Genomic DNA, 25486 nt, shown 5'->3' with positions numbered 1-25486 from the left:
CCTCGTGCCCCCGTTTCGGGCACACCCAGGCAGGACGGGCTTTAAATACCTTTAAATTGTTGTAACCCGAGATTTGAGTTGCATGTTATGGGAATTACTATAGCAGGAACCCCTTGCTGCTAGCCAGGTAAGGAGCAACGTTAAACCCTATTGCAATGTTAAACCCTATAACCTGGCCCAAAGAGACTGGGGTGGAGATTGTAATGGATAAAATTGTTGTAACCTGGGATATGAGTTGCATGGTATGGGAATTACTATAGCAGGAACCACCTGAACCAACGGAGGACAAGCCTTACAAGAAGCAGTGCAAGTGCAGCAGCGACCCGACCGGAGCTGGCTTTGGTGTCCAGTAACTCCACGCAACACACCACCTCTCCTGTCCTCAGTGACCACCATAACAGATGGAGCCCAAGGTCATGGACTAAATGAACTCCATCGACATTTTGTGGACATTTGTGGACATTTTATGGACATTTTACAAGGTTGGTCCACAGACTAAGGGAATGATGCCTATTTCTTACATCAAAGGATGGGAAGTGGGGTGGTGGTTAAGGAGGATGTATTGCATAGTGTGGGACCTGAGCATGATGTAAATGGGATGGAATAAGGGGTGGAGAGTGTGCTGGTTTTGGCTGGGATAGTTAATTTTCTTCACAGTAGCCAGTATGGGGCTATGCTTGGGATTTGTGCTGAAAACAGGGTTGATAACACAGGGATGTTTTCGTTACTCTGAGCAGGGCTTACACAGAGTCAAGGGCTGTTCTGCTCCTCACCCCACCCCACCTGCGAGGAGGCTGGGGGGGCACAAGAAGTTGGGAGGGGACACGGCTGGGACAGCTGACCCCAACGGACCAAAGGGGTATCCCATACCATATGACGTCATGCTCAGCATATAAAGCTGGGAGAAGAAGGAGGAAAGGGAGAACGTTCAGAGTGATGGCGTTTGTCCTCCCAAGTAACTGTTACATGTGACGGAGCCCTGCTTTCCTGGAGATGGCTGAACACCTGCCTGCCCATGGGAAGCAGTGAATGAATTCCTTGTTTTGCTTTGCTGGCGTGCGTGGCTTTTGCTTTATCTATTGAACTGTCTTTATCTCAACCCACGAGTTTTCTCACTTTTACCCTTCTGATTCTCTCCCCCATCCCACCAGGGGGAGTGAGCAAGCGGCTGTGTGGGGCTTAGTTGCCAGCTGGGGTTAAACCATGACAGTCCTTTTTGGCACCCAACATGGGGCACGAGGGGTTCAAGATAACGACAGATTTGATTGGAATGTGCTAGATCAAATTTATAGCTGTTATTGCTGTTTAGCTATCATCAGCAGGCTACTGTGCTTGCCATGGGGCTTGCTTGCCTTACTGTGTATTAGAGTCTAGTGCTCATTAGTGGCTGCTTTTTGCTTTCGTTGCTTGCTGGACTGCTGGACTGCTTATCATCTCACTGTGCTGTGCCTGGGAACAGTCTGATAACAGCAATGGCCATGCATCTGGGCTGGCAGATGGCCAGGGCATCGCTGGTGTTTCTGTGCTGCTGCACTGGACAGGCTGGAACTCCAGTGTGAACTCGAGTCGAAGGGACTGTGACCTGTGGATGAGTCCACGCGGGAGCAGGAGACCCCGAAATACCTGTGGCCGTGAATAAATCCACACCAGAGCAGCTACATCTCAAAGCGTCTGTGGCCGTGGTTATGCCTGTGCCGTGGGGATTGTGGCCCACGGATAAGTCCATGCTGAAGAAGGTACACCTCGAAGCATCTGTGGCTGTGGATAAATCCATGCTGCAGCAGGCACACCTTGAAGTATCAGTGGCTGTGCATGAGGTCATGCTGGAGCACCTCAACGTGTGTGGCCATGGATAAGTCCACAACAGAGCAGGTACACCCCTGGAGGGCTGCAGCCATGGGTAAGGCCATGTTGGAGCAGGTTTACTTCTGAAGGGACTGTGGCTGTGGGTAAGGCCACGCTGGAGCAGGTCTATCTCTGAAGGCATTGTGGCCCATGGAGAAGGCCACGCTGGAACAGGTGCACCTCAAAACAACTGTGGCTGTTGACAAGTCTATGCCGCAGCAGGTATGGCCCTGGAGAGACTGTGCCTCATAGATGAGGCTCCACTTGGAGCAGGTACACCCCTAAGGGACTGCAGTCTGTGGGTAAGTCCAAGCCGGAGCAGGGGCAAAGGGAGGAATTCATTGTAATGTTAAACCCTATGGTCTGGTCCAAAGGGACCAGGGGTGGAGATTGTAATGGAAATACCTTTAAATTGTTCTAACCTGGGATTTGAGTTGCATGTTATGGGAATTACTATAGCAGGAACCACCTGAACCAACGGAGGACAAGCCTTACAAGAAGCAGTGCAAGTGCAGCAGCGACCCGACCGGAGCTGGCTTTGGTGTCCAGTAACTCCACGCAACGCACCACCTCTCCTGTCCTCAGTGACCACCATAACAGATGGAGCCCAAAGTCAAGGGACATGTTATGGACATTTTACAAGGTTGGTCCACAGACTAAGGGAATGATGCCTATTTATTACATCGAAGGATGGGAAGCAGGGTGGTGGTTAAGGAGGATGTATTGCATAGTGTGGGACCTGAGCATGATGTAAATGGGATGGAATAAGGGGTGGAGAGTGTGCTGGTTTTGGCTGGGATAGAGTTAATTTTCTTCACAGTAGCCAGTATGGGGCTATGTTTGGGATTTGTGCTGGAAACAGGGTTGATAACACAGGGATGTTTTCGTTACTGCTGAGCAGGGCTTACACAGAGTCAAGGGCTGTTCTGCTCCTCACCCCACCCCACCTGCGAGGAGGCTGGGGGGGCACAAGAAGCTGGGAGGGGACATGGCTGGGACAGCTGACCCCAACGGACCAAAGGGGTATCCCATACCATATGACGTCATGCTCAGCACATAAAGCTGGGGGAAGAAGGAGGAAGGGGGGGACGTTCTGAGTGATGGCGTTTGTCTTCCCAAGTCACCGTTACGCATGACGGAGCCCTGCTTTCCTGGAGATGGCTGAACAACTGCCTGCCCATGGGAAGCAGTGAATGAATTCCTTGTTTTGCTTTGCTGGCGTGTGTGGCTTTTGCTTTATCTATTAAACTGTCTTTATCTCAACCCACAAGTTTTCTCACTTTTACCCTTCTGATTCTCTCCCCCATCCCACCGGGGGCAGTGAGCGAGAGGCTGTGTGGGGCTTAGTTGCCGGCTGGGGTTAAACCACAACAGGCACCTGCACAACCCGGAGCTCTTGCTCCAGCAAAAAACCCAACAGGGTCCTGCAAGCCAGGAGCACTGGCACAAGCTCTCACCACGGACACAAGCCTCCTGCCTTCGGCTGGAAAGCAGTCAGCTGGTTTAATTCCCACATGTGCTCTGAAGAGCTCCTGCTGCTTCTGCATAGCCTCCTCCCTCCTCCCAAAAAAAGCCTTTGCTTCCTCCAGTCCCCAGCCGCACCCAGCACCCCGAGCACCCGCCGGGAAGGAGCACCAGAGGCAGGGAAATTATCTATCAGGCTCCTGCCACACAGCCTGGCGACTCAGTCCCTGCCCCAAGGCTCCTCTGGGGTGTCATGCCCCAGGCATCACCCCCACCCCAGCAGTCCCGATCCTCCCCGTCCTGTCCCGTTCCCCAGCACTGGTGGGGAGCCGAGCTGGGGCCAAGCGGAAGGAGCAGAGAAATATCGCTACCGCAAACAGCCTCGTTTCCTGCCAGAGGGCTGCTCGGCAGGAGGGTCACGCAAGCGCCCGCAGGATGCGGCCCCGGCACAGACCCAAACATTTTGCTGTGCAGGGAAAGCTCAGCCCAGGCTGCTCGGGTCCTGCTCCATCCCCAGAGCCCCCAGGCATTCCCCCCCACCCAGCACCGCTCTCTGCAAACCTGGCTGCTACATGCAAAAACAAGCCAAGAGCTGCAACTGCTGGGAGGGTCCAGCCTTGCAACCAGAAGGGAAGCGGGGAGCAAGGCACTTTGCTCAACTCTGGATGCTTGCTCCAGAACCCAGCTGCTCGGGAGCAGTTACCCAGGCCACAACAACGCTGCTTTATTTCCTGCAGCACCAGGCAACACCAGCAGCAGAAAACAGGGCCGGTCCGTCCCACGCAATACCAACCTCCAGAGCAGCGGCGAGCCCAGCCCAGGCAAGCCAGGATGCAGACAGGCGCTCCGGGGCTGAAAGCCACACATGCATCACTCCTGCCCAGCCTCCTCCCTCGCAGCTGGGCCACGTAATCATGCCCTGAACCGGCTCTGCCACAGGCAGGGCGATGCAGCGAGGCAGGGACTGGGAAGAGCGGCATTAGTTTACACAAGGAAAGCGTTAGAAGCTATTTGTCATGGGTGACGGGCCTGAGGGTCAGGGGAGAGACTTGGGAGGCTTTGCCAAGCGCCAAGGGCTGGTAGTGGGCAAGGACAGCAGGCAGAGGGGGTGCCAGGGTTGGGTCAGGCATGGATACCCCTCCCCAAAGATGGCCTGCACGTTATCTGAAGTACCCAACAGCAACGTCTTCCAGATAAATCACGGTTACCTCAGTCTGCCTGATCGGTCCCTGTGATTTTTTTTCTTTTTTTCCCCAAGCAGGCCTGGCTGCTTTTTACTTTGAAGAGCCAGGGAAATGCGTTCATTGTGACTTGCCTTCTTTGTGTCTTGATTAAAGGTTGCATAGCAGCAGGGAGCGAGCGCTCAGCTCCCCCGCAATCAACAAGAAGAAGCTGCAAAACTTGTCTCATCCACACAATGAATATTTCAAACTGAAACAAAACCCCACTACATCATTTCCTCGTCATTACAAAAAGCAAAGACAGGAACAGCCAAATTCAGTTTCCACTTTAAACCCAACTCCTCAGCTACTTTCATGTGCATTTTTTTTCCCCCCTACACACACAAGCAATTTCATCGTGGTGATCAAAGTGCCTAGGAAAGCTGGCAGGGAGGGCGGACAGTAATTTGTCCCTTAGAGTGACAACCCCACGCCTGAAGTCAAAAGCAAGATACGACTTGCTGCTGACCCTGACAGCTCTCCCCAGCTGAGCAGGGGCTGAGTGCAGAACGGACAACACGAAATCTTCCAGGAAAGTGAGCTGCACAGCAAAACTCACTGCTGCTTCCCATCACACGCGCTGAATCCTTTATTTCCAAAGCACTGCCTGTAACCCATCTCAGCGTGACACAAGGGAGAGCCGGCGCTGCCAGATCCCCCTCCCGCCTTGCCCCACTCCCCTCCCTGCAGCGAGGCTGCGGCCAAGCCCCTTCCCCAGGCCGCCGTGCCCATGCCGGCACGACACCTCCCAGACACAACAGCCGCACCAGCTGCGTCCCCACAGCATCAGTCCTTCGTCCCTGTGTGACCTCGGCTTCTGCAGCCCCAGACTCACCTTTCCAGCGCTTCGCAGCACAGCCTGGTCCCCCCAGCCCAGCTTCTCCCCACATGGAGGCTGCTCAGCACAAACCCCCCCGTCCCCGCAGCTTCCACCCAGCCACGCTGTGCTGCCCCACTCCCCCTCCACCCCACACCCCCACACAGCAGGACGGCTGCACCCCACAGAGCTCCCTGCGCCCTCCAGCTCACCCCCCCCGTTAGGACCACACAGCACCCCGCACCCTTACCAGCACCTCACATCCTGGTGCGCCCTGCGGGGGGCTGTGCCCCCCCACCAGCACGGCACCCCCAGACACTCTGAGGGGAACCCCACACCCCTGCAGGGCACTACCAGCACGCACCCCTGGGTGCAGGGTCTAGGCAGACCCGTACACTCCTGCGGGCTCTGGGCGCCCTGAGGCACCGCTGCAGGCTGCCAGGACCCCCAGGGACCTCTGGGCACCCCTGCAAGCTGCCAGCTCCCCCCTGCACCCACTCAGGCTCTGAGTAACCCCACACACACATGGCCGCATATACGGGCTACCAGCACCCCCAAGCTCCCCTGCGCACCCCTGCCGGCTGCCAGCACCCCAGGGAGCTCTGGGCACCCATGCAAGCTGCCAGCACCCCCAGGCTCAGAGCACACCCCTACACACCCGGCCACGTATAAAGGCTGCCAGCGACCCCCTGGACCCGAGTCCTGTCAGCGCGCCCAAGCTCCCTGAGCATCCACGCGAGCTGCCAGCACGCCCGGGACCCCACGCACCCATGCGGGCTGCCGGCCCCCCCGCGTCCCTGGGTACCCCGCGGGCTGCCGGCACCCCCGTGCATCCCTGAGCACCCCCGCATGCTGCCAGCCGGCTGCCAGCTCCCCTCCCGCATCCCCCCCGCGGGCCGTCAGCCCCCCCGGCCGCGGCATCCCCGGCCCCGCACCTCGCCGCCGCCCCGCGCCGCGCGGCCCCCGCCGGGCCCGCTCCCTCGGCCGCGCCGTCACGTGACAGCCGGCTCAGCTGACCGCGGCGCCCGCGTCTGCGCACAGAGAGCGGTGAAGGCGCGGGGCGGGGCGAAGCGCGGTGGGGCGGGGCGAAGGGGGCGAGGCGGGGCGAAGCGGGGCGGGGCGGGGCGCGGCACGGCACTGCGGCGCCGCCTGGCGGGCGCGGCGGGGGACGCGGGCGGGCTGCAGAGAGGGGGGGGTGCCGCTGCCACGAGTGGGGCAAATGCGGGCACGGCTGAGCCCTGAACCCCTTCACGCGTGGGCAACGAGAAGCATCCCCCCCCAGCAAGGCAGGCTGGCAGGCGTCAGGGAGATAGACGGTTGCTGGGACGAGCGACAGCCCCAGAGACCCCCAGCGTGGGCTATGCCCCCCGGGGGCGGGGGGCTGTGCTCCTGTGTCCGAAAGCAGCACCTGCAGATCCCCGCTGAGCCCCTTGCACAGGAGCCAGCCTCGGGGCTGCTCACACTCAGCTCTTCTGGCCGCAGCATCCTCCACCGCTGCTCCCACCCCAGCCCCAACATCACTTTCGCTTCCCCCAGCTCAAAACCACGTCCCTGCTATTTCAAGGGAAACAAATGCCACCCCCAGGTCACCCCCAGCACCAAGAGGCACCAGGTCCGCTTCCTGGTAAAAAGATTTATTAAGAACCTGCAGTACCTGCCCGAAAGGAGGATGCCACCCTGGCACAGGCGCTGCGTGCAGCGAGGAGCGGGGTGAGAGGGTTAGCGCTTCTCTAGGCGAAACAATCCCGGGTCGGACCCAGCAAGAGTTGAGGGCACAGAAAGGCAGTGGGAACACGTCTGCATGGCAGAGGACCTCCCGCCGGGGCAGCCGGGCAGTAGTTAAGGCGTATAAAGTGCTTGGAGAAAGACCAGCCCTACGGAGGGACTAAATAATATGAGCAGGCAAGGACGGTGAGGAAGCAAGGGATGCAGGGGGCTAGTGGGTCACCTGCACCCTGCGAGGACCTGGCATAGGCGGGTGGTGTCAGACATACGCCCTGCCTGGAGCAGCAGGCAGGGAGGATGCTGCCTGCCCACGCCTCAGCCCCCAGCCATGACCAGGAGATGGACTGCAGGGCCTCCACATAGAATCCAGGCTGCTGGTCTTCACGGTCATCCCGCAGTCCATCCCATGTCCAGGATGCGCTCCACATGGTGGGGGTGCCTCTGACGGTGCATGGGAAGGATGGTCCCGGTGCAGCATCCTGCCTCAGCTCAGTCCCAGTGGCAAAATGAGATGAGTGGGACTCGTCCTCGGCCAGACTGTGCCCCAGCTGCCCATCACAGCCGTGTGTCCCCCTGGAGCGAGCGCAGCCAGTGTCCGGCCACCTCTCCTGCTGCTGGGAGCAGCACCAGCCACTTGGTCCTTCGTGAGTGGGAACGTCAGTCGGGGATTTGGGCAGTTTCAGTCCTGTTGTGCTTGTGATGTTTGTCGCAGCAGGGACACAGGGAGGTGCCCTCACTGGTGCCTCGTGTCACCAAGTTGGCCCTACACGTAGGACAGGGATGTTCCAAAGGCAGACCCAGAGCTGCCATGGTGGGACAGGTCTCCGGCGGCCACTTTGGGGACACTTCTGCAAAACAGCCCTGTGCTCCATCTGGAGGTGGTGGGGGCAAGTCGGGACACCCTCCGCAGCTAATCCTGCATCCCTTCAGCCTGCCCCAGCACTCCCAAACGCTCCCTCGCCCCATGGACTGCTCCAAGAAATACTGCTTTTCCCTGGAATGTTTTTGTCTAAAATTCCCTGGATGGGATTAAGAAAAAAAAAAGAGAAACTAGGTAAAAAAATAACTACCCCAGGTTGCACTGAAAGGCTGGGGTTAGCTCCATGGCCACCCTGTCCGGGGCAGGGGACATCCTGGTGATGGGGTTGGGGACAGCGGGACAGCTGGAGGGGCCTTTCTGCGTTTAGCAGGGGAGGGGGGCACTGAACCGGGGTACGAGGGCTGCCTCCTCCTGGCAGCGGGAGGGATGCAGCTCGCAGGGACAGGTTGGGGCGGGAAGGGGTGCAACTGGATGGGATGGGACAGGGGACCAAGGTGGTGGGGAGAGGAGGGACAGGCCCTCCCCGCTCCTCACTGGGACTGCAGGGAGAAGGTCAGCTTGACGCAGCCGAGCTCCTCCCCACCACTGCTGACGGCTGCCCGGACGCGGTAGTTGCCGTTGGTCATCCAGGCAGGCAGCTCAACATCAGGCAGGATGAAGTCGCTGGCTGGCAGGGAGTAGGAGCCCTGCGGAGAGAGGGGACATGGACGCATGACGCCAGCTGAACCCCCCCAGCCCTGCACCGAAGGGCACAGTGGTACCCGGTGGCACTGCCGGCATGACACTGGCCGAGGGTTTCAGGCGTACCGCTTTGAAGGGGCAGTGGCAGGGGATGCCGTAGGTGAGCAGGGGCTCCGGGCAAGTTGTTCCGGGCGGGATGAGGTTGTCGAGGATGGTGCAGACGTCGTTGTAGGTGCAGCTGCCCAGTTGGTCAATGCAGGGAAGCTGGATCCAGAGGTCTCCCAGTGCCTTCTCCACCACCAGCACCGCCTGGAGGGAAGGTGTCCGGCAACAGGTGCCCACGGCTCCTCCAGCCCCCCCAGCCATCTCCCTCTGTTCCTCCTTGTGCAATTCTTTGGGGTGTCCATGGGGCCACCGCACGCCCTCTCACCTTCACCTCCTGCTTTCAGTTCCTCTCTGCCTGTGGGTTTCTCTTCCTCCAACCTCAACATTGACCCCTTGAGCAAACACGTCCCAGCACCCCACACAGCTGCTCCTTCCCCTCTCCTCACTGCCCTGCCCCAAAACCGCCCGGCAGCTCCTGTCCTGCAGCTCTGCCTCCATGCTCCCCCGGCACGCTCCCTGCAGCCCCAAACAGGCACCGTGGCATTGCTCAAGAGAGCCCATGCACCTTGGGCAGAGAGACGTGTTCGGTCTCATCCCAAAAAGTCTCCAAAAAGTGGTGCAGGGCAGCCGGGCTAGCTTGGGGCTCCCGCAGCGGTGGCATGTCCCTGGAGGGAGCAGCTGGATTTGGCCACTGAAAAACGAGTGCTGCAGCGACCGCTGGGAACGCCCAAGGCACTTGGGGTTTCATTTCCCTCCCTGAGTCATTACGTTCCCAGGACATGACACATCTCAGCTGGTTTCTCCCACTGGAACAAGGTTGGGAGCTTCCCACTGGGCTGTCTGCTCCCATCGCGGGTCTCCCCGTGCCCATCGCCCCGTTCTGGCTTACAGAGTCCGGTGCGCTCAGCCCTGCACCGCTCCGTGCCTCGTTCCCCCAAGGGCTGCTTGTTCCTGTACCCACTGCTGGGCATTTCCCAGCTACCGGTGGTTTTGGGAAGCTCTGCCCTCCCTCACCCCATGGAGGCATCTACGGCACGTACCTTCAGAGGGGACGCCATGGTCTTGCCACTGCTGACGGCCGCGCTGACACGCAGGCTCCCCGGGATGCTGATGGGGTCAGGCGCCACGGAGAGGCTCTGCAGCACCACGGGGTCCGTGCTGTCACCGCAGTTCTCCCAGGCAAAGCCACCAACCTGCAGCACCGAGGAACGGGAGGAGTTACAGCCAGGGCGAGCCTTGCCCTGCGTTTGCAGAAGGTTTCCCCAGTGCTGGACCCCCGATCCCCCCCAAACATCTGCTCACAAACACAGCCAGAAAATGACCTTCAGCCTCTCTTCAAATGCCAAATAAATGTTTCCCTCTGCATTTCTTGCACTCCCAGCTCTCCGAGCCCGAGGGCATTGCAGAAACCCTCTGTCTGGCCCCCCTGGATGTACTTTACACCCAACACACCCAGGTTGCAATTTCCAAACTTGTCTCAGCTCAGCCTCCAAACACTTTGCATGTGAACAAGGCCAGAAGCATCCTTCACACCAGCACCAAGAGCACTGAGCAAGGTGTGTGAGAGCGAAGGCAAGAGAGCAAGTGGGGACCAGGGCAGGGCAGCAGTGGCTGTGCTGGCCAAGGGGATGCTGTGCCCTGGGGGGGCTGTGGGGCCAGGCTTGGCCAGGACCAGCCCGGCTGTTGTGTGCCCTCATCCGCCGGCTCCGGCCACCTGGTCCCATGCAGGAGCAGGAATCGCGCTCGCATGTTGCATTTTAAACATGGCTTAACACTTCCATCTCCGCTTATGCTTGGGAGGCAGATAAGCTGGGCTCATCCCCCTGCCTGATACACCCCAGGGGCCTGATCCTGAGGCGGTTCAGCCCAAATGAGCCAGGGAAGCAGCATTGTCCCATGGGATAATGAAAATCCACACGCAGAGGATGTCACCCGGATGGGTGGACATAGCTCATGTATCCTAGCTGGGCTGGGAGCCATGCTGGTAGATCTCCCCTGTTTCCTCCAAGTCCCACCAGTCTCCCCGGCCACTGCTGGCAGAGCCACAGACTGGCAACAGCACCAGAGCCCTTTGCTTCCACAACCCAAGTTCAAAGGCAGGGGGATGGCGGCACTCGGCTGCAACAGCCGCCCCTGAACCTGCCGCAAGCTGGTGGCAAGAGCCCAAACCCAGCTCCCTCCCCAAGCAGGCTCCAGCCTAATTGCAGGTCTTTTCCTGGCACGGAGGCAGGAGGACGCCTGGGCTGTGCACCCCGAGCAGGTTGGGCCGGGGCAGCCTGTGTCCCCGTGCCACAGGCGCAGGGCTCTCCCTGCCTGCTCAGCAGCCCCAGAACCGGTGGAGGCTGTATTACCTGGTGCCAGCCAGGAGTCCCAGCGGGCAGCGCTGCCCACGCAGGTGAGCAGCCCGGGGCACAGGGCATGACGCGGGGCTCAGGGCAAGACAGGGCAAGGGGCAGGCTGCGTCCCAACGTTTAGCAAGAGCTGGGAGCCCCTCGCCTGTGGGTCCGCAGGCAAAGAGGCTCCATGGGAGCTGAACACCAGTGTGTGGCTGCGTATTGCTGTGCCGCAGACCCTCTGCTGCCCTGCAGAGCCCCCTCCAACCTTCCTAACCGGTTCCCCCTTCCCTGGGGCAACATCAGCTTTCCTGGAAAAAAAATAGAGATATTCCCCTCCACACCGCGTGAGAGTCACACATCTTAATCAGCTGTATCTTAATCAGTGCGTGTTGATGAGCTCGGCCCAGCGCTGCGTGGGAACGAGTAGGCAGCAGCCTGAGCTGGTGAGCTGGAAAATGCCAGCGAACGGGAGGAATGAAAGCCGAGGTGCTGGGAGGCTGCAGGGAAAGCTCAGCCGAAGGAGGAGAGGCCGCTGGGCTTTTCGGTCCAGAACGGTTTGTCAAAACTGAAATCCCCTCCTGCTCGGAGGCTGAACCCGAACCTGCAGCCGTGCTCCCCCAAGGCGGTCAGGTCTATGGGATCCCACTCCCCCCCCCAGCGCAGCACAGACACGCATCCAGAATCAGACCTTGCACTCGTCCTTCTGGGACAGAAAATGCTTTCGATCTCTTGCGAAACCCAGCAAGCGAAAAGCGAAAGCTTTCCTATCCCCTGCACCGCTCGGGCTGCTCCCTCGGCCGAGCCCCCAGGCCTTCCAGGCAGCCCCCTCGACCCTTTCCCTGCCCAAAGAGGAACGGGGTGAAGGGTTTGGAGTCTCTCACCTTGCCCAGCCTCCGGGTCCCGCTCCGCTCCACCACCAGCTGCGGGTGCGACCCGCCGAGCGCGGCCGGACAGAGCTGCAGGGCGCAGAGCGCCAGGGCCAGCCCCGCTCCCAGCATCCCTCCGGCAGGATCTGTGCAGAAATGGGGCGGCCGGCGAAACGTGCCAGGGAGAGAAAAGCAAGAGGCGAGGCAGCGAGGCAGCCGCTGGCTTCCCGAGCGGGGCTTCCCGCAGCGCGGCGCCGGGACGGGGCTGGCAGCGGCGAGACTAGGACGCTCCGTGGGGTGGGACTGCACCCTGCTAGCTCCGCGCCCGGCCCCCCTCCCGATTCCCCTCCCTCCCCGTGCGTACGCGCAGATTTTCCCTTCTCTTTTTTTTTTTTTTTTTTTTTCCTTCCCCTCCCTGTTTTTGTTGTCAAGCGCAGGACTGGAGTCCCAGGGATGCTGGGACGGGAAGCTGCGCTTTCCCAGGCACCCAGGGCCTGCCCTCTGCCGGCACGGGGAGGGGGGGGCAACGGAGCGGGATGCTGAGGTGCACCCACCACGTCAGGGCACCCGCGCCACCCAAATTCGGTGGGTGAGACCAGACCATTCTCCTACCGCTCTCCCCCCCCGCCACCCAGGGGTCTCTTCTCGCAACCCGCTCAGGCTGGTCGAGGCGTCCTGCGGGCAGGCAAAGGGTCGGTACCCACCTCGGGCAGGCACCCGAGACCCCCGCGCCCCCCCCCGCGCTCGGCACAGGGCAGGCGGCAGCTGGAGAGCGGAGATAATTTGAGACCCTGAACCCGATGCCGTGTGTGCTGCGGGGGGGTGGGGGCACCCGGGTATCGGGCAGTCCCCAACTGGGCTGTTTGCCACAGCACCCCACTACCCACCACCCACCTATCTACCATTTCAGATTTAACACCCCCGTTTTCCATCTTTCCCCCTTCAGGCACCCATTTTCCAGCCAGAGCTGCCCCGGGCCCCCCTGTCGCACTGGAATGGCCCCACGGTACCCCACCATCACGGATGGCACAGGAGTGTGGGTTTTCCCATGTATTTTGGTGAACAGATGTTTTTTCCCTGTGGAAAGCTGGAAGGGGCTGAGCCAACTAAGCACACAGGACATGAGTGTGGCAGGTCTCAGACCTTCCCCCCGGCCGCAGCACAGTTAGGACCCACGCATGGAACCCTTCCCTGCAGGCAGCTCCACTCTCCCTCACACACTGACACTGGCCAGCCTCTCTGTATTGCTCCGGGCCCTGGGAAGGGTTGTCCAAACCCCTGCCTCAGCTCTATTTTTAGCCTTTCATCCTTATTTAGCAGCAAGGCCGGCCGGGACCGTGCAGGCAGGGCGCAGGAGCGGGCAGGGCCATGACGGATGCTGCTGCCCACCCCGCGCCGGCAGCGACAACTGCATCGCTGATCCGCTGCGGAGGCTTAAGGGTGAAGAATAAATAGCCCTGTTCCTCCCGCCCGGGAGCGGGGCAGAAAGTTATCCCCGGGGATTTGTTTTCACTTTGAGGCCCTGAAGCAGCCGGGGGACGGGGGTGGGGACAGGCATGGCCAGAGCATCATGTTTGGGGCCAGGAGGGGAGCACAGCCCCTCACCTCAAGCCCTCATCACCACGTGCTTTTCTGCTTCTCACAACCAGCGTGGGTGAAGGTTTCACTCCCCCACTCCCATCCTTCCCCTCTCCATTTTGCCACAGGGAAAAAAAGAGAATAAAGGACTGTAAGGACAGGTTAACCCACATCTTTTTGCTTGGAAAGACACAGGCGGGGGGAGAAATTACTTGAAATTGCTGCTTTACCTCAAGGCAGAAGCGTGTGTGACCTAGATCCCCACCAAAGAAGTCTGCAACCTTTTTTTGGGCTCCAACACATGCAAGATCTGCTGCAGTTCAGTTTTCTGAGCTCTCTCACCCATGCAAAGCCCGAGTCATGAGGTCTCAGCAGGTCTGGCTAAACATCTTCGATTTGCATTGAAGAAGAGCAGCCAGCACAGATGGGTGACAACGTTAAGGACTTTGTTAAGTCTCATTTACAAAAGCAAAGAGATGGCAAAAATGATGCGCAGGGCTGAAGGGTGCAGTTACAGACCACCCTCTCTCCACCGCCAGTGCCACCAGCTCTGCTGGGACTTGCTGGGCATCACCGTGGGCCAGCTCATGGCCCAAAAATTTTCCAGCAAAATCTTCTCTCCTTTTTTTTTTCCAGACTGAGTTTCTGAAAAAAAAAAAGAAACAAAAAAAATTACTGACCCCACTGCGCTCACGGGACCACCCTGCACGCAGACCATGCAGGGCCAGGTCTCAGATGGAAATCCCATGCACTGGCATCAACACTGCCTTGTACCCACCCCATCTTGCCCAGCTCTTACCAGCTGGAACTGGAGAGAGAGCCGAGACACTTTAACAGCTTGCATAAATACTCCTCTTATCCATAAGCTTTGGCAAACACTTTAAATGACCATCGGTACAAATTAACTCGACATTCAGCCAGCTGTTATCCCATTTACGGTAATTCAGTTGAGCATGAGATAAACCTTCCTAGGCTCGCTTTTCCAGGCAAAACCCTTGAGACTTCTCCAGTCGCTGTCGTTTCTGGGGAGAAATCGCGATAACACTGAAAAAGACATCAGAGCAAACTTCAAAACAAGCTGAAGCTGCCCCAGGTGGGTCTGCCACACACCGCCTCTGCTTTCCTGCCTTTGCACAGGCAGAAATCCCCTCGCTGCCACAGTCCCTGTCATCTCCAGCCCTCTGCGAGCAGCATCCGGCAGCCCCAGCCCCGCGTGCTCCCCGGGTCCCCAGGCTCCCCTGGTTAGGGGGGGGGGATGAGTTGCTGCAGCCAAGAATCTCACCCCTACAATGCCATGGAAAGCCCCTCCTTTGCTCAAACATTGGCTAGACAGAAGAGTTTCTGGCTGTTTAAGTGCTGCCCTGGAAAAGGAGCAAATTATCAGTGTATTGGGGCAGAGGAAGATGAAGCAGGGCTGAGATGGGAGATCTCTCCAGCAGGGACACATCCCGCACAGGAAAGATTGGAGAAACCGAGAAATTGCTAAAATCAAGCTAAAATAAGAGACATTTGGGGCAGCACAGGCAGGGCCTCTGGAAGGCAGCCTCGCAGATGCGCCCGTGAGCTGAAGAAAGGATGTAACGTGATCTGGTGTGGCCCCTTCTCCGAAAGTTAGTGATTTATAGAAGTGCAGGGTTGTAGCTGCCATGGTGAGCACTGCACCCCAGAGCCCACAGCGGCAGTGCGGGGTGCAGGGCAGGGGAGCGGGGCGCTGGAGCCGGCCTCGCTGCACGTCCCCATCCCCAAGCCCCAGCTCTGCCTTTGCTGGCTTGATGCCTCAGCCTGATGTGACCAAATCCTCTGTTTTTTCTCCACCATTAGCAAGAGAAACCCTACCCAGAGCCCCGCTTTGTGGCACAGGGGCATCCCAGCGCACCACCAGTAAAACCAGAAATTGTCACAAGCACGTGTGCAAACTGCTGGAGCTTCGTGCGCCAGCAAGACGCGATGGCAGCTGGACAGGCACCTCGTCAGCTGCTCACATAGCTGCTTCTGTTCCCAGCCACGGCCCCAGCGACGCAAATTCAGCCTGGAAATATGCATGTGCTTTTGTGCTTGCCCCTGTATGCCTTCAGTCTCGAAAGTCTGGACCAGGATTTTTAATTAACCCTGGAGAGGTGGAGACAAGCACCTTGCACTGACAGAGCTTTTTATCCTGCAAATGATCTACTCAGCCCAAATAAGTACTCTCAGACCGAGAAGGAGACTTGCCACATGTATGAAGTCCTGGGGAAGATAAGAACAGAGACGCTCTCAGTGGTTTCTGAGTGGTGGGAGCTGATGCCAGGAAGCTGCTGTGACTCACAAAACTTCACCCAGGTTAAGCAGAACCTACCCAAGAGGACACAGGCAACTGGTCCCACCAGTCCCCGGGAAACTCGGGGCAGCCATGGGCCTGCTCCTCACCTTCTTTCCAAGTGGTATTTCACAATTTCTCCATTCTCAGGGTTACTAGGGCAGAAAAAACACCTCAAAGTCACACGTGGGGCGACCACACACCTCTGCTCCCTCGCTGGCCGGGCAAGCGGTGACAGACGGGCGGTGAAACGCCAGCGTGCTGGCAGCCCCTGAGCCGCGGGCTGCTTGGACTTCTCCCAGGGGATATTTGGAAAATGTCAGAATAGAAACTTGTTGACAAAAACTGGCAATGTTTCCATACGGGCACAGCCTCGTGACCAGGTTGAAACACTCCTATTTCAGCAGTGCTGGGTGGCAATAGTTGATTTTTCAGGTCAGAACGTGTGTTCATTTAGAAATGTCTATTATTTCACAGCATTTTAAAAAATCATCAAAACCAAAACATTTGGAGGAACCTCCCTTTCCTCCCATTAATTTTTAGACAGGACACCTTTCAAATCCATTGTTTCCCTACCTCTTTGGGACCCATTTCCAAAGTGCAGGATTTCCTCCTGGAACAGGGCTCCGTGGCTCCAGGCCCAGCGTTTGGGGTGTTTGGGATGCTCAAGAGGGGGGTTGCCAGGATGCAGTCCCTCAGGCAGTATGGACCACAGTGAAAACCCCCTCCAGCCAGCACAGCTACCCCCAGAGCAGAGCTCCTGCCAGAAAAAAATAGCAAAACCACCACCTTTACACAACTACCCCAGCAACGAGCTGAAACTTCATGGGGTGAAAGCAATAGCCAGGATGGATCCTGCCTTTGCTCCTCACATCCTTTCTCCCAGGGGTCTGGGGTGGGTTCAACCAGGGCAAGCCCCCCAAGCCAGCCCTGCTCCGGCTGGACCGTAGCCCCGGCGCAGGGGTCCTGCTCCACCCACTCAATGAGGAGCACCCCCAGTGCAAGGTCCTGCTCCCCTTTCCCCCCACCCAGGAGCATCCCCGGTACAGGGGACCCCAGGGACTGAGCATTCCCGGGGCGGGGGGGTCCCACTACCCTGCTTGGGACGAAGCATCCCGATCCCAGGGCGGGGGCACCCCGGGGTGGAAGGGCCCCAGGGCCGGAGCACCCCCGTCGGGCGCCCAGGGCCAGCCCCGGGGGCGGGCAGGCTGCGGCCGGGGGCCCTGCCCGTGGCTCGGGGGTGCAGAGCACCCTCTCCCGGCGCTGCCTGCGAGCAGCTGCGGGGACTTTTTTTTTTTTCAATTTTTTTTTTTTTATTTTTTTCTGCCTGCCAGCCCCAGCTGGGGCGGTTCGTCCCGTCCCGTCCCGTCCCGTCCCGCCCGGTCCCGCCGGGCAGCGGAAGCCGCTCGCCGGGGGATGCCGCGCCCCGCGCCCCGCGGCTGAGCGGGCTCCCGGCCGGGGCTCCATGGGCTGCACCGGCAGCGCCCTGCGCTGCTGCCCCGCCGGCGGCAAGGTAACGCCTGCGGGGGCTTGCTGGGCTGGGCTTGGGCTGGGCTTTGCGTGGCGTCGGGGCTCCGCGTGGGGTCGGGGCTCGCGTGGGGTCGGGCTCGCATGGGACCGAGTGTGCGTATTGTCGGGGTTTGCATGGAGTTGGGGTTCGCGTGGGGCTGGGGTTTGCGTGGAGCCCTGCTTGCACTGCTGGGGAGGAGGTGTGCTGGGGGCACCGGCGTGGGTCCCCCCCTGCCCCGGGGAGCGGCGGGGCTGGGCAGTGCGGCTATCCCCGGCATTGTGGTGGGGGAGCCGGCACTGGGCACAGCGGGAGCTGGCAGCCACCTGCTCTGCTGTACCCTCCTGCACCCCTCCCAGCTCTCCCCCCACATCACGGGGAAGCCCATACTAAAGGGGATGCAGCATCTGGGGTGACAATGCCTGTTGGAAATGCTGGTCCTATATAGGATAGGGATGGGTTCCCCCAGCTAGACCTCTGCCATCCTCCCACAGCATCCTCCCTTGTCCCAAAAGTTGTGTCCCCTCTTGTGCCGGGTCCCCACCTTGTACCGAAGGTGTTGCTTCTGCAGGGGAACGCTCTGCGTCCCCAGCAGATCTCAGTGCATTGCTCTGCACTGAAGAACTCTTCTGCGAGTTAACGTGTAGAAATTATCTGCTGCTAATTATTATTATTTTTTGATGTGCTCATGCTGCCTTAGCACCCTACCACCGGCCTCAGGAGTGATTTGTGAAGTCAGATGTGCTGTGTGTACTGGTGTCGGTGGGTTGTGGTCACTGGAGGGTGGCAGGGGCAGGAGGAAAGTCGGAAAGGCCCTGCGGTGCTGGTGTGCTCCCTTACACGGGCGGCCCTTTGCAGAGGCAGCTGTGAGAGCTCAGCCGCCTGGGACCATGCGGCCGAAGCACAACCCGCTGCTGGGACGTGTGGGGGGAGCAGGCGCAGAGCTTGCACAGCCCCAGAGCCAGCAAGTGCCTTTATTTACAGCACTTGCAGGCTTGGCTGCTTCTCCATATCATAGAAAAAAACCCACTCTTCTCAATGTCTGTCGTGGTTTAACCCCAGCCGAAACCAGGACAATGTCATAAGACCGGACACTTCTGGGCTGGTTTGTGACTCGGAGAACTTTCAAGAAGGGGCATGGGACAGGGCAAAACAGCAGCCCCGAGGTCCCAGGTGTTGAGAGCCGCAGGTTTACCGAAATGCGGAAATTTAAGTCAGAGTCATTTGCCCACAGACGCCTCCCTTCCTGCACTTGCCTGCTTTCAAGCTCTTCTGCTCAGCCTTGCAGCGCTGCTCACTGCGATTTGTGCCCCATAAAACAGCCCTGCTGCTGTGACTAAGTTGCAAGTTAATCCCGAAAGCAGCACCAAAAATCCCCTTTATGGCAAAAAGGTGTAAGGGCGGGCATCGAGCCTGCCCACATTCTCATGTCCAGGGTACCAAAGGCAGGGTGGGAGACTTTCACCCTCCCGCTGCTGATGGGCGGACTTGCAGAGCTGGTCCTTTGGGGTCGCTTGGAGATGGGGGAGCCCTCAAACCCCAAGGGGCGAGACCGGGCAGACCCTAGGTGCACGTCACAGTGCTGGGGGCTGTCATGGGGCTGGGGGCTGTGGAGGCTTTTGGGGCCGGTCCCAGGCTGGAGGTGACCTTGGGCTGGGTCCGGTGGGTGGACGGCATACCAGGCGCTGCTGAGTGCCCCGGGGGAGGCGGCTTGGCAGCCTCATCCTTCCCGTCACCGGGCAGCGGGCAGCAGAGCGATAAGAAGGCAGGGGCGCAGGTGCCATGGCCAGAGCCCGGCCCTGAGCTGCGGGCACTGTCCCCAGGGCTCCCTTTCCCTCCGGCTCCATCCAGCCGTGCTTGGCTGCTCGTGGTCACCGCTCACCTTTCGGTTGTGCTCCCGGCGTGAGAGAGGCCAAGACGCCTTCTCGGAAGATCAGGGCTGAGGCTTGGCCTCCTTCCAGGGCTGAGGTGAATTTATTTTGGAGATAGAGGAACTAGATGTAGCAGCAGAAGTCAGACCAGGGAAAGGTCAGGACGCAAAACTTGGGGCTGTCAATGGCGTGAAGGGTTTGTGTACGGTCTGCGGCACAGATCTGACTGTACGAGAGGTGATAGCCATCTTGAAACACAACCGTCGCCGGAGGAAAAACAGCAGCAGAGTCGAAGACAGGTCCCACGGACCTGTGCCAGCGTTGCTCTGGCAGCACTGAGCATCTGCTGCAAGTCCCGGGGAGGTTTTAGGATCATGGGCCAAATCCTGGCCCCTTTCTCCACAGCCACAAAGCAAAACCTCGTCCCCAGGAGCAGAGTTGGGATTTAAATGCTTGTTTCCTGCCTCTTTGTGATTTCATTCGCTGATGGTAACATTGCATGGGTTAATTGCTTAACACACTTGTAAAACAGGGAAAGAGGAAGAAAAATACAGTACAAAACCCCACCTCACGCTAAAAGCTGAAGCAGAGGCTGCAGCCGACCCAGCTGCCCGCAGCTGCCCGCACCGTGCCGGCTGCCTCTGCACGGGTGCTCCCCGCTGCTGGCACCTTTCGAGATGCCTCAGGTTCTGCTGGAAATCCGATTAATCCATCCATAAACAGTTTTCCTCCACACCATTAGAAATATTTAGTTCTAAGAACGTGGATTTTTTTTTTTTTTAGCTAGAAAGTATTTTTTGGCATGAGCCTCCTCAAAACCGAAGCCAGAGGTTCCCATGCTGAGACCTTACAGGATAAGCAGCGCTGTCGATGGCCTGCACCTGTGGGATGTTTCGGGCTGCTTCCTCCCTGGGCCAAAGCCATTCCAGCTGGAGCAACTCCCAACCTGCTCCTTTCACACAAAGCGGATACCAGGACTGTTCCAGCTCTCCAAAATGTGCTGGGCGATACCAGAGATGCGGGTGCCACGTGCTGCTCTGGAAGTGGCAGCAGAAGGTGGCTCTATATTTCAGTTAGTTTTCAGCCACATTTTGCTTTTCACCCTGGCTTTGGTGGTGGAGCTCTCATCCCAAAGGACAATTGAGTGCTTAGGAGTAAAATTAGCTCCAGGCACTATTTTAATTGCTCTTAGAGGTAGGAAGGGTGCCTCGCTTGTAGCCTTGGGGCAGGTATTTAGATTTGTCTGCTGATGCTGGCATATCTCTTGCTCCCTTTAGCCATTTCTGAGTTCAGTGTAGTTGTCTCAAATCATCCTCCTTGAGTGGCCGAGGGGCTCTGAGGCCCCGTCCCGCTGGGTTTGGGGCATGGGGGAGAGGTGGAAGTGCCCTGGATCCGTGCTAGGGACATTGCCCATGCTATAGGGGTGATCAGGGGTGACCAGCCCTGGGCTCTCTGTCCTTGGGCATCACCTTCGCCAGCGAGCGGGACGCATGCAGCACAGGTGGTTTGATTTGGGCAGGTGAGGTTTGGGGGTCGCTCCTGGAGGAGGAGGTACCAGCATCCCGCTCCCAGCAAGGCTCAGATCATGCAGAAGTCTTGGGGGCTGTGTGACCCCGCTGTGCCAGGACAGTCCCCCCCCCCCAGCCTTTGCTTTGCACAGTAAAACCTGGGGGGGCTTTTGAGGTTCCCGTGATGCCCCCAGGCTTGCAGAGCCCCGACTGTCTCATCCACCCACCCCTCACCAGGCTCCAAAACCCAGCACAGGACACGGGGTTCATTAAATAGCAGGGGGATGCACATCAGCATGAGATGGGTGCGGGGGGCAGGCTGGAGACCTTTGGGGACCCTTTGCAGGCAGTGCTGCCAGGGCTCGGCGGCATCCCGGGGCACCCTGCGTTTACGGCGCGAGCTGTGTCGGCAACAAGAACAAACCCTGCGAATCCCAAACCGCCTGGTGCCCCCTCGCCCCGCTGCCTGGGCCGCGTTCAACACCGCGGCCGCTCACGCCATAGAAGGGAAGATAAAGCCGTGGCTTCCCGGAGGCTCAGAGTTTTCCTCCTCCCTCTGGCAACTGCGCTTCCCTCCAGCTTCAGAAGGGGGGCTGCAGGGGAGGCGGAGGCAGGGACGCCTGTTTGCTTTGCCTCGCTTTTTTCCCAAGCCAGGCTACCTAATCTGGCCTGTATTTGGCCACGCCGCTGTGACAGTGGGGCCAAGCCGGGGTGCAACCGGCACAGTGGGGTCCCAGCACCCCATGGGCTGCAGGGCTGGTTTCGTTAGGGATTGGAATTTTTAGGGGCGGCTTTGTCGGGGGCTGGAGAGCAGCAACATGTCTGCAGGTGGATTCCCTCGCCCACGGTGCATCCGCACCCCTGCCCAGAAGCACGACCCGGTGATGGGCATCAGGGGCAAGATTTGCCCCGTACCAGGGAGGCCAAGCTGCGAGAGCAGGCGAGCTTTGCTTCTATCTTTCAGCAACAGATAAAAATATATCCATCTCTTGTTTTTTTTTTTTCCCTCCTCCCCTCCAAGTGACTAAATTAAACCCATGCAGGGCTGGAAGGCATCCCGCGGAGCTGTGTTGCTGAAGGCAGCTCCCGGCTCTGGGTTATATCAGCCCCGCGGCAGCAGTGGGAGCGTGCGGGAGTGCGCGGGGCCGAGCAGCACATTCCTGCGCTCTTGAGGTCATCGCTTGCGCCACCGCCAGCCCTCGCCTGCTGCCAGCCCTGCACGGGGTTGGCATCGCCTCTGATTTATGGTTATTTTTAATTTCTCACTTCTACTCCAGCACAGGCTGTGTCAAAGCCCAGCTGTGTAAAGCACCGTCAGGGGGGTGTGTTTGGGTGCTGCAAGGTGCCAGGGACCAGGCTGACCCTGAGCATCCCTGGGCAGCAGGGACAGGGCAGGAGGAGGGTGGCAAGGAAGCGCCATAGCCAAAGCCCTGACAAGTGCTGCCTGCTCTCCCCCACCAAATGTTTTGCTGCTGGAGCCTATTTTGCACCAGCACCATGTCAGGGGGATTGTGAACATCCCCCAGGTTTTCCAGCCGCTGCCTGGCAATGCCGCGTGGCGAAGCGTCCGGGGCGCGGGGAAATGGCATGAGCTCGGGGCTGACTGCCAGGCAGTGCGTGTCACCCATGGGTGCTCGGGGCTGGCAGAGGGCAGGGGGTCGGCAAGGGACCACTGCTGCTCAAGCACCCATGTTTTAGCAGGGCTGAAGCGCGCTCAGCGCAGGGTGCCTGGCTGCAGGGTGTCCTCTGCCTGCAGCCACCTGCGCCTGTGTCCCCCCCTGCTCCAGCCCCCTCTCTCTCTGCCAGAGACAGCTAAAAGCCCAGCAGCAGAGGGGACCGGCTTCCCAGGAGCTCACAGCCTTGAAGACAGAGAATGGTGAGAAGAAAATGTGTGTCTCCCCCCCGGCTGTGCGTTCCTAGTGTGATATTAAGAAAGCAGTAGGACAGACCCCAGGGTGGCCAGCCTGCGCTGGGGCCGGGGAGGATGAGGATGATGGCTGCAGCCTCCACATGGTGCTGGCTGGTGCTGGTGCTGGTGCAGGCGGGCAGACATGACGGCATCCCAGAGACGATGGCATCCCATCCTCTCAGGCAGACAGGTCGTCCCCAGCGCAGGAGGCCTAACGAGCTGTGTCCAGAGCCATCCCAATTAGTGCTAATTTGCACCAGTGAGATGGGGGGAGGTATTTGTCCAGTGGGAAGAGGACAGGGGCTGAACCCAGGCCACCTCCCTGGCAGGTCAGCTGCCCAGGACATCCAAGCAGCCTGGGTAGCAGGATGCGGCCGGCACCGTTTCAGCCGCGTTTGCCTTGCAGCCAATGCCACCCTGTTGCCTGAGGACGGGAAGGAGAAGGCAGCACTGCGAGAGGAGCGGACGGAGAGCAGGAGACTCCTCCAAGGCCAGGAGGAGGAGGAGAAGTGGCCGCGGGATGCCGGCCGGACAGGGACTGCGAGAATCGCCCGGGACGTTAACATCCAGGTCGGTCGAAAAGGCAAGCGCTGCTGGGGGCAGCGGCCGGGCAGGGAGCGTGTAGCCAGGCGGGACTTCCCAGGCAGCGATCACGGACCTGGCACATGCTGGGCTGGGCTCTCCTGTTTTCAGGAGAAGGAAGGTGTTAGGAAGGGGTTAGGAAGGGGTTAGGAAGAGGTTAGGAAGCCCGGAGCGGTGCGGGTCTAGCAATGAATCACAGGGGGCAGGGAAGGCCAGAGCATCCTTTACGGCAGGTCAGACACATAGGGTTTGTCATCTTTCCGTCTTCCCAGGTGGAAAAGAGAGAAGACCTGGAGCTGGAGGAGCAGTTCGATGCCCTCAGGAGGGAGCACACAGAGACCCTGCAAGGTGCGTGCCAGGACAGCAGCGCTCCCCGCAGCCCCCCTGCGCGCTCCCCCCCACTGCCGGTGCCCCTCCGGCTTTGTGCGGGGTCATGGGGATGCTGCCCCCTGCTCCTCGGCATTGTGGGTCTCAGGTGGGGCTCTCTGCCTCAGTGTCCCCACACTGGTGACTCTCAGTTCATGTCCCCTCTGCAGAGCTCCAGAGAGCGCATGAGCAGGAGAAGCTGCTGCTGGCAGAGTCCCACCACAGGTCCCAGGCGGCCTTACAGGTACCCGTGGAGAAATACCTGGGGAGAGGGTGCTCGTGAAGGGCTTGAGGACCATCTGCTGGCTCTGCCATGGTGCCCTGAGCTCCTCAGCAGCCACCTCGGTCCCTGGTGTGCCTGGGGACCACGCAGGCTCCTCCAGCTCTGGGGTGCTGTAGCCCAGCAGTGCCCCAGCTCAGGAAGAAATCCCAGACATCTTCCCATCCTGCTTCTTCCCTGGCTGCCCTAGGAGACGATCCAGGCGCTGAATTCCCAACTGAAGTCCTTCCAGGAGAGGATGAAGCGGGTGGAGGAGTCGCTTTTGAGCACAGACTACAAGAAGCACATCCAGGTACAGGGAGATGCAGGTGGCCTCTGCAGAGGGGTGTCAGGGAGGGGACCTGCTCCAGGGTGCTGGCCCAAAGCCAGAGATGCTTCTCTGATGGACCCTGAGAGCGGGGGATGGGGGGCTGGAGCCAGGGGGGGCACAGGACAGCTGAAGGGGGGAGCAAAGCCCCATCCCTGGGAGGTGCATGGTCTGTTATTGTCCCTTGATCACAAGTGATGGGTGAAACGTGGTGCCTTGTGGGTATAGACCCATCCTGGGCCACGCAGGGCCCCAGCTGAGGGCACTGGCCTGCTGGGGTCATGCGTGGGGGGGTGAACCGTGGCAGATGCCCCGAGCGCCCACCCTGCTGCAGCTGCCACATCCCTTGCGCCCCACAGGAGCACGGAAGCCCCAGCCCCTTCTGGGAGCAGGAGCTGGAGAGCCTGCACTTCGTCATTGAGATGAAGAATGAGCACATCCATGGCCTGGACAAGAAGCTGCTGAACCTGGAGACTGTGGTGGGTTCAAAGGGGGGACTGCAGGTGGGCTTTCCTCTTTCCATCTCTTCTCCCCACCTGAATCCCATCCAGAAATTGCAGCTGAAGTGCAGCTGGATGGAGCCTGGTTCCTCCCTCAGAGCGGGAAGGGGACGTGGGTGCAATGCCACCATGCTCCCACCGAGCCAGCTTTTCCCCCAGATGGGGCAGTGGGGATGCCAGAGGCACTTTCCAGCTCCCTCCTCACCCTTGTGCCCCCCTTCCAGGCGGAGAGGAACCTTCTGCTGGAGGAGAAGGTGAAGACCCTCCAGCAGGAGAACGAGGACCTGCAGGTTCGCGCCCAGAACCACTTGGTCATGGCAAGGTAAGTGCTGGTCCGACACGTCCACCGGCTCCCCAGTGCCCGGTAGCAGGGAGACAGCAGTCGCAGGTGGCATCTCCAATGGGGGGAGAGGTGGCAGCGGGTGGGGGGGGAATACGTCACAGCCTGCAGTGCCACCGGGTCCTTTGCGGGGAGCGGAGGGGGCTCACGGGTGCTTTGCCCGGTGGCTCCGGCAGCGCATGCCGTCTGCCCGCAGGCAGCTGTCGGAGGAGCTCCTGGCCGCCCGCCGGGCACTGGAGAAGGAGGTGCAGCTGCGGGAGCAGGCTCGCCACGAGAAGGAGGAGCTGCTGTACCGCGTGCTCAACGGGGGGGACGGCTCCCCCTTCCCCATCGCTGCCGGCGAGGTGCCCCTCATCGCCACGTAGCACGCCGCCGACCGGCACCGCGCACTGCTGGGGGGGGCTGTCCGGGCTTTCCTCCGGGCGTGGGAGCCCAGGGCTGCTCTCACAAGTGCCCCTGCTGCCAGGGCAGGCCCCCGGGGCGGCTGAGCCCTCAGGGTGGCCCCATCCGACTGCGGCGATGGAGCATTTCACAGGACACTTGCGCCTGCCTTTCCCCAGCCC

At 59.7% G+C, this 25486-nt stretch overlaps 3 protein-coding genes and 1 long non-coding RNA gene across 10 annotated transcripts in view; 2 read left to right on the top strand and 2 right to left on the bottom strand.

Annotated features, from left to right (window-relative positions):
- LOC142088668 (proton-coupled amino acid transporter 1-like) overlaps positions 1-6357 on the bottom strand; it is a 32451-nt gene extending 26094 nt beyond the window's left edge. For all 6 annotated transcript variants that reach the window (XR_012675902.1, XR_012675903.1, XM_075164216.1 and 3 more), the window contains exon 1: positions 6282-6357. The gene's annotated coding sequence lies outside the window, so the exon portion shown is untranslated. The remainder of the gene's footprint in view (positions 1-6281) is intronic.
- LOC142088669 (uncharacterized) lies at positions 1281-3108 on the top strand. Its single transcript, XR_012675904.1, has 2 exons — positions 1281-2488; positions 2747-3108. It is a non-coding gene; the product is annotated as an uncharacterized LOC142088669 (long non-coding RNA).
- A 607-nt stretch (positions 6358-6964) lies between the features above and the next one.
- Positions 6965-12344, bottom strand: GM2A (ganglioside GM2 activator). Its single transcript, XM_075164213.1, has 4 exons — positions 11895-12344; positions 9718-9870; positions 8699-8881; positions 6965-8577 (listed from the first exon to the last, which is right to left on the bottom strand). Exons 1-4 carry the CDS (start codon positions 12009-12011, stop codon positions 8422-8424), a joined length of 609 nt encoding a protein of 202 aa, XP_075020314.1. The 5' UTR covers positions 12012-12344; the 3' UTR covers positions 6965-8421.
- A 4745-nt stretch (positions 12345-17089) lies between these two features.
- CCDC69 (coiled-coil domain containing 69) lies at positions 17090-25390 on the top strand. 2 transcript variants are annotated; one of them, XM_075164212.1, is made up of 9 exons: positions 17090-17266; positions 22446-22515; positions 22955-23118; positions 23403-23478; positions 23667-23740; positions 23967-24068; positions 24443-24562; positions 24808-24905; positions 25120-25390. In XM_075164212.1, exons 1-9 carry the CDS (start codon positions 17219-17221, stop codon positions 25286-25288), a joined length of 921 nt encoding a protein of 306 aa, XP_075020313.1. In that variant the 5' UTR covers positions 17090-17218; the 3' UTR covers positions 25289-25390. The 2 variants fall into 2 exon arrangements, with proteins under 2 accessions (XP_075020313.1, XP_075020311.1); XM_075164210.1 differs by having other exon boundaries at positions 24443-24586.
- The last annotated feature ends 96 nt before the right edge of the window (positions 25391-25486 follow it).

Source organism: Calonectris borealis, chromosome 15 (genome assembly GCF_964195595.1).
Source record: "Calonectris borealis chromosome 15, bCalBor7.hap1.2, whole genome shotgun sequence".
NCBI lineage: Eukaryota > Metazoa > Chordata > Aves > Procellariiformes > Procellariidae > Calonectris > Calonectris borealis.
This window is presented reverse-complemented; position numbering and strand designations above follow the sequence as displayed.

Bases quoted from the DNA above. Each gene is read 5' to 3' on its own strand.
- GM2A (XM_075164213.1), bottom strand. From the start codon at position 12,011: ATGCTGGGAGCGGGGCTGGCCCTGGCGCTCTGCGCCCTGCAGCTCTGT. The intron at 8,882-9,717 runs GTACGTGCCGTA...CCTTCCCTCCAG, and splicing joins CCATGGCGTCCCCTCTGAAG to GCGGTGCTGGTGGTGGAGAA. The intron at 8,578-8,698 runs GTACGCCTGAAA...CTCTCTCCGCAG, and splicing joins GCCACTGCCCCTTCAAAGCG to GGCTCCTACTCCCTGCCAGC.
- CCDC69 (XM_075164210.1), top strand. From the start codon at position 17,219: ATGGGCTGCACCGGCAGCGCCCTGCGCTGCTGCCCCGCCGGCGGCAAG. The intron at 23,741-23,966 runs GTACCCGTGGAG...TGGCTGCCCTAG, and splicing joins GGTCCCAGGCGGCCTTACAG to GAGACGATCCAGGCGCTGAA. The intron at 24,906-25,119 runs GTAAGTGCTGGT...GTCTGCCCGCAG, and splicing joins AACCACTTGGTCATGGCAAG to GCAGCTGTCGGAGGAGCTCC.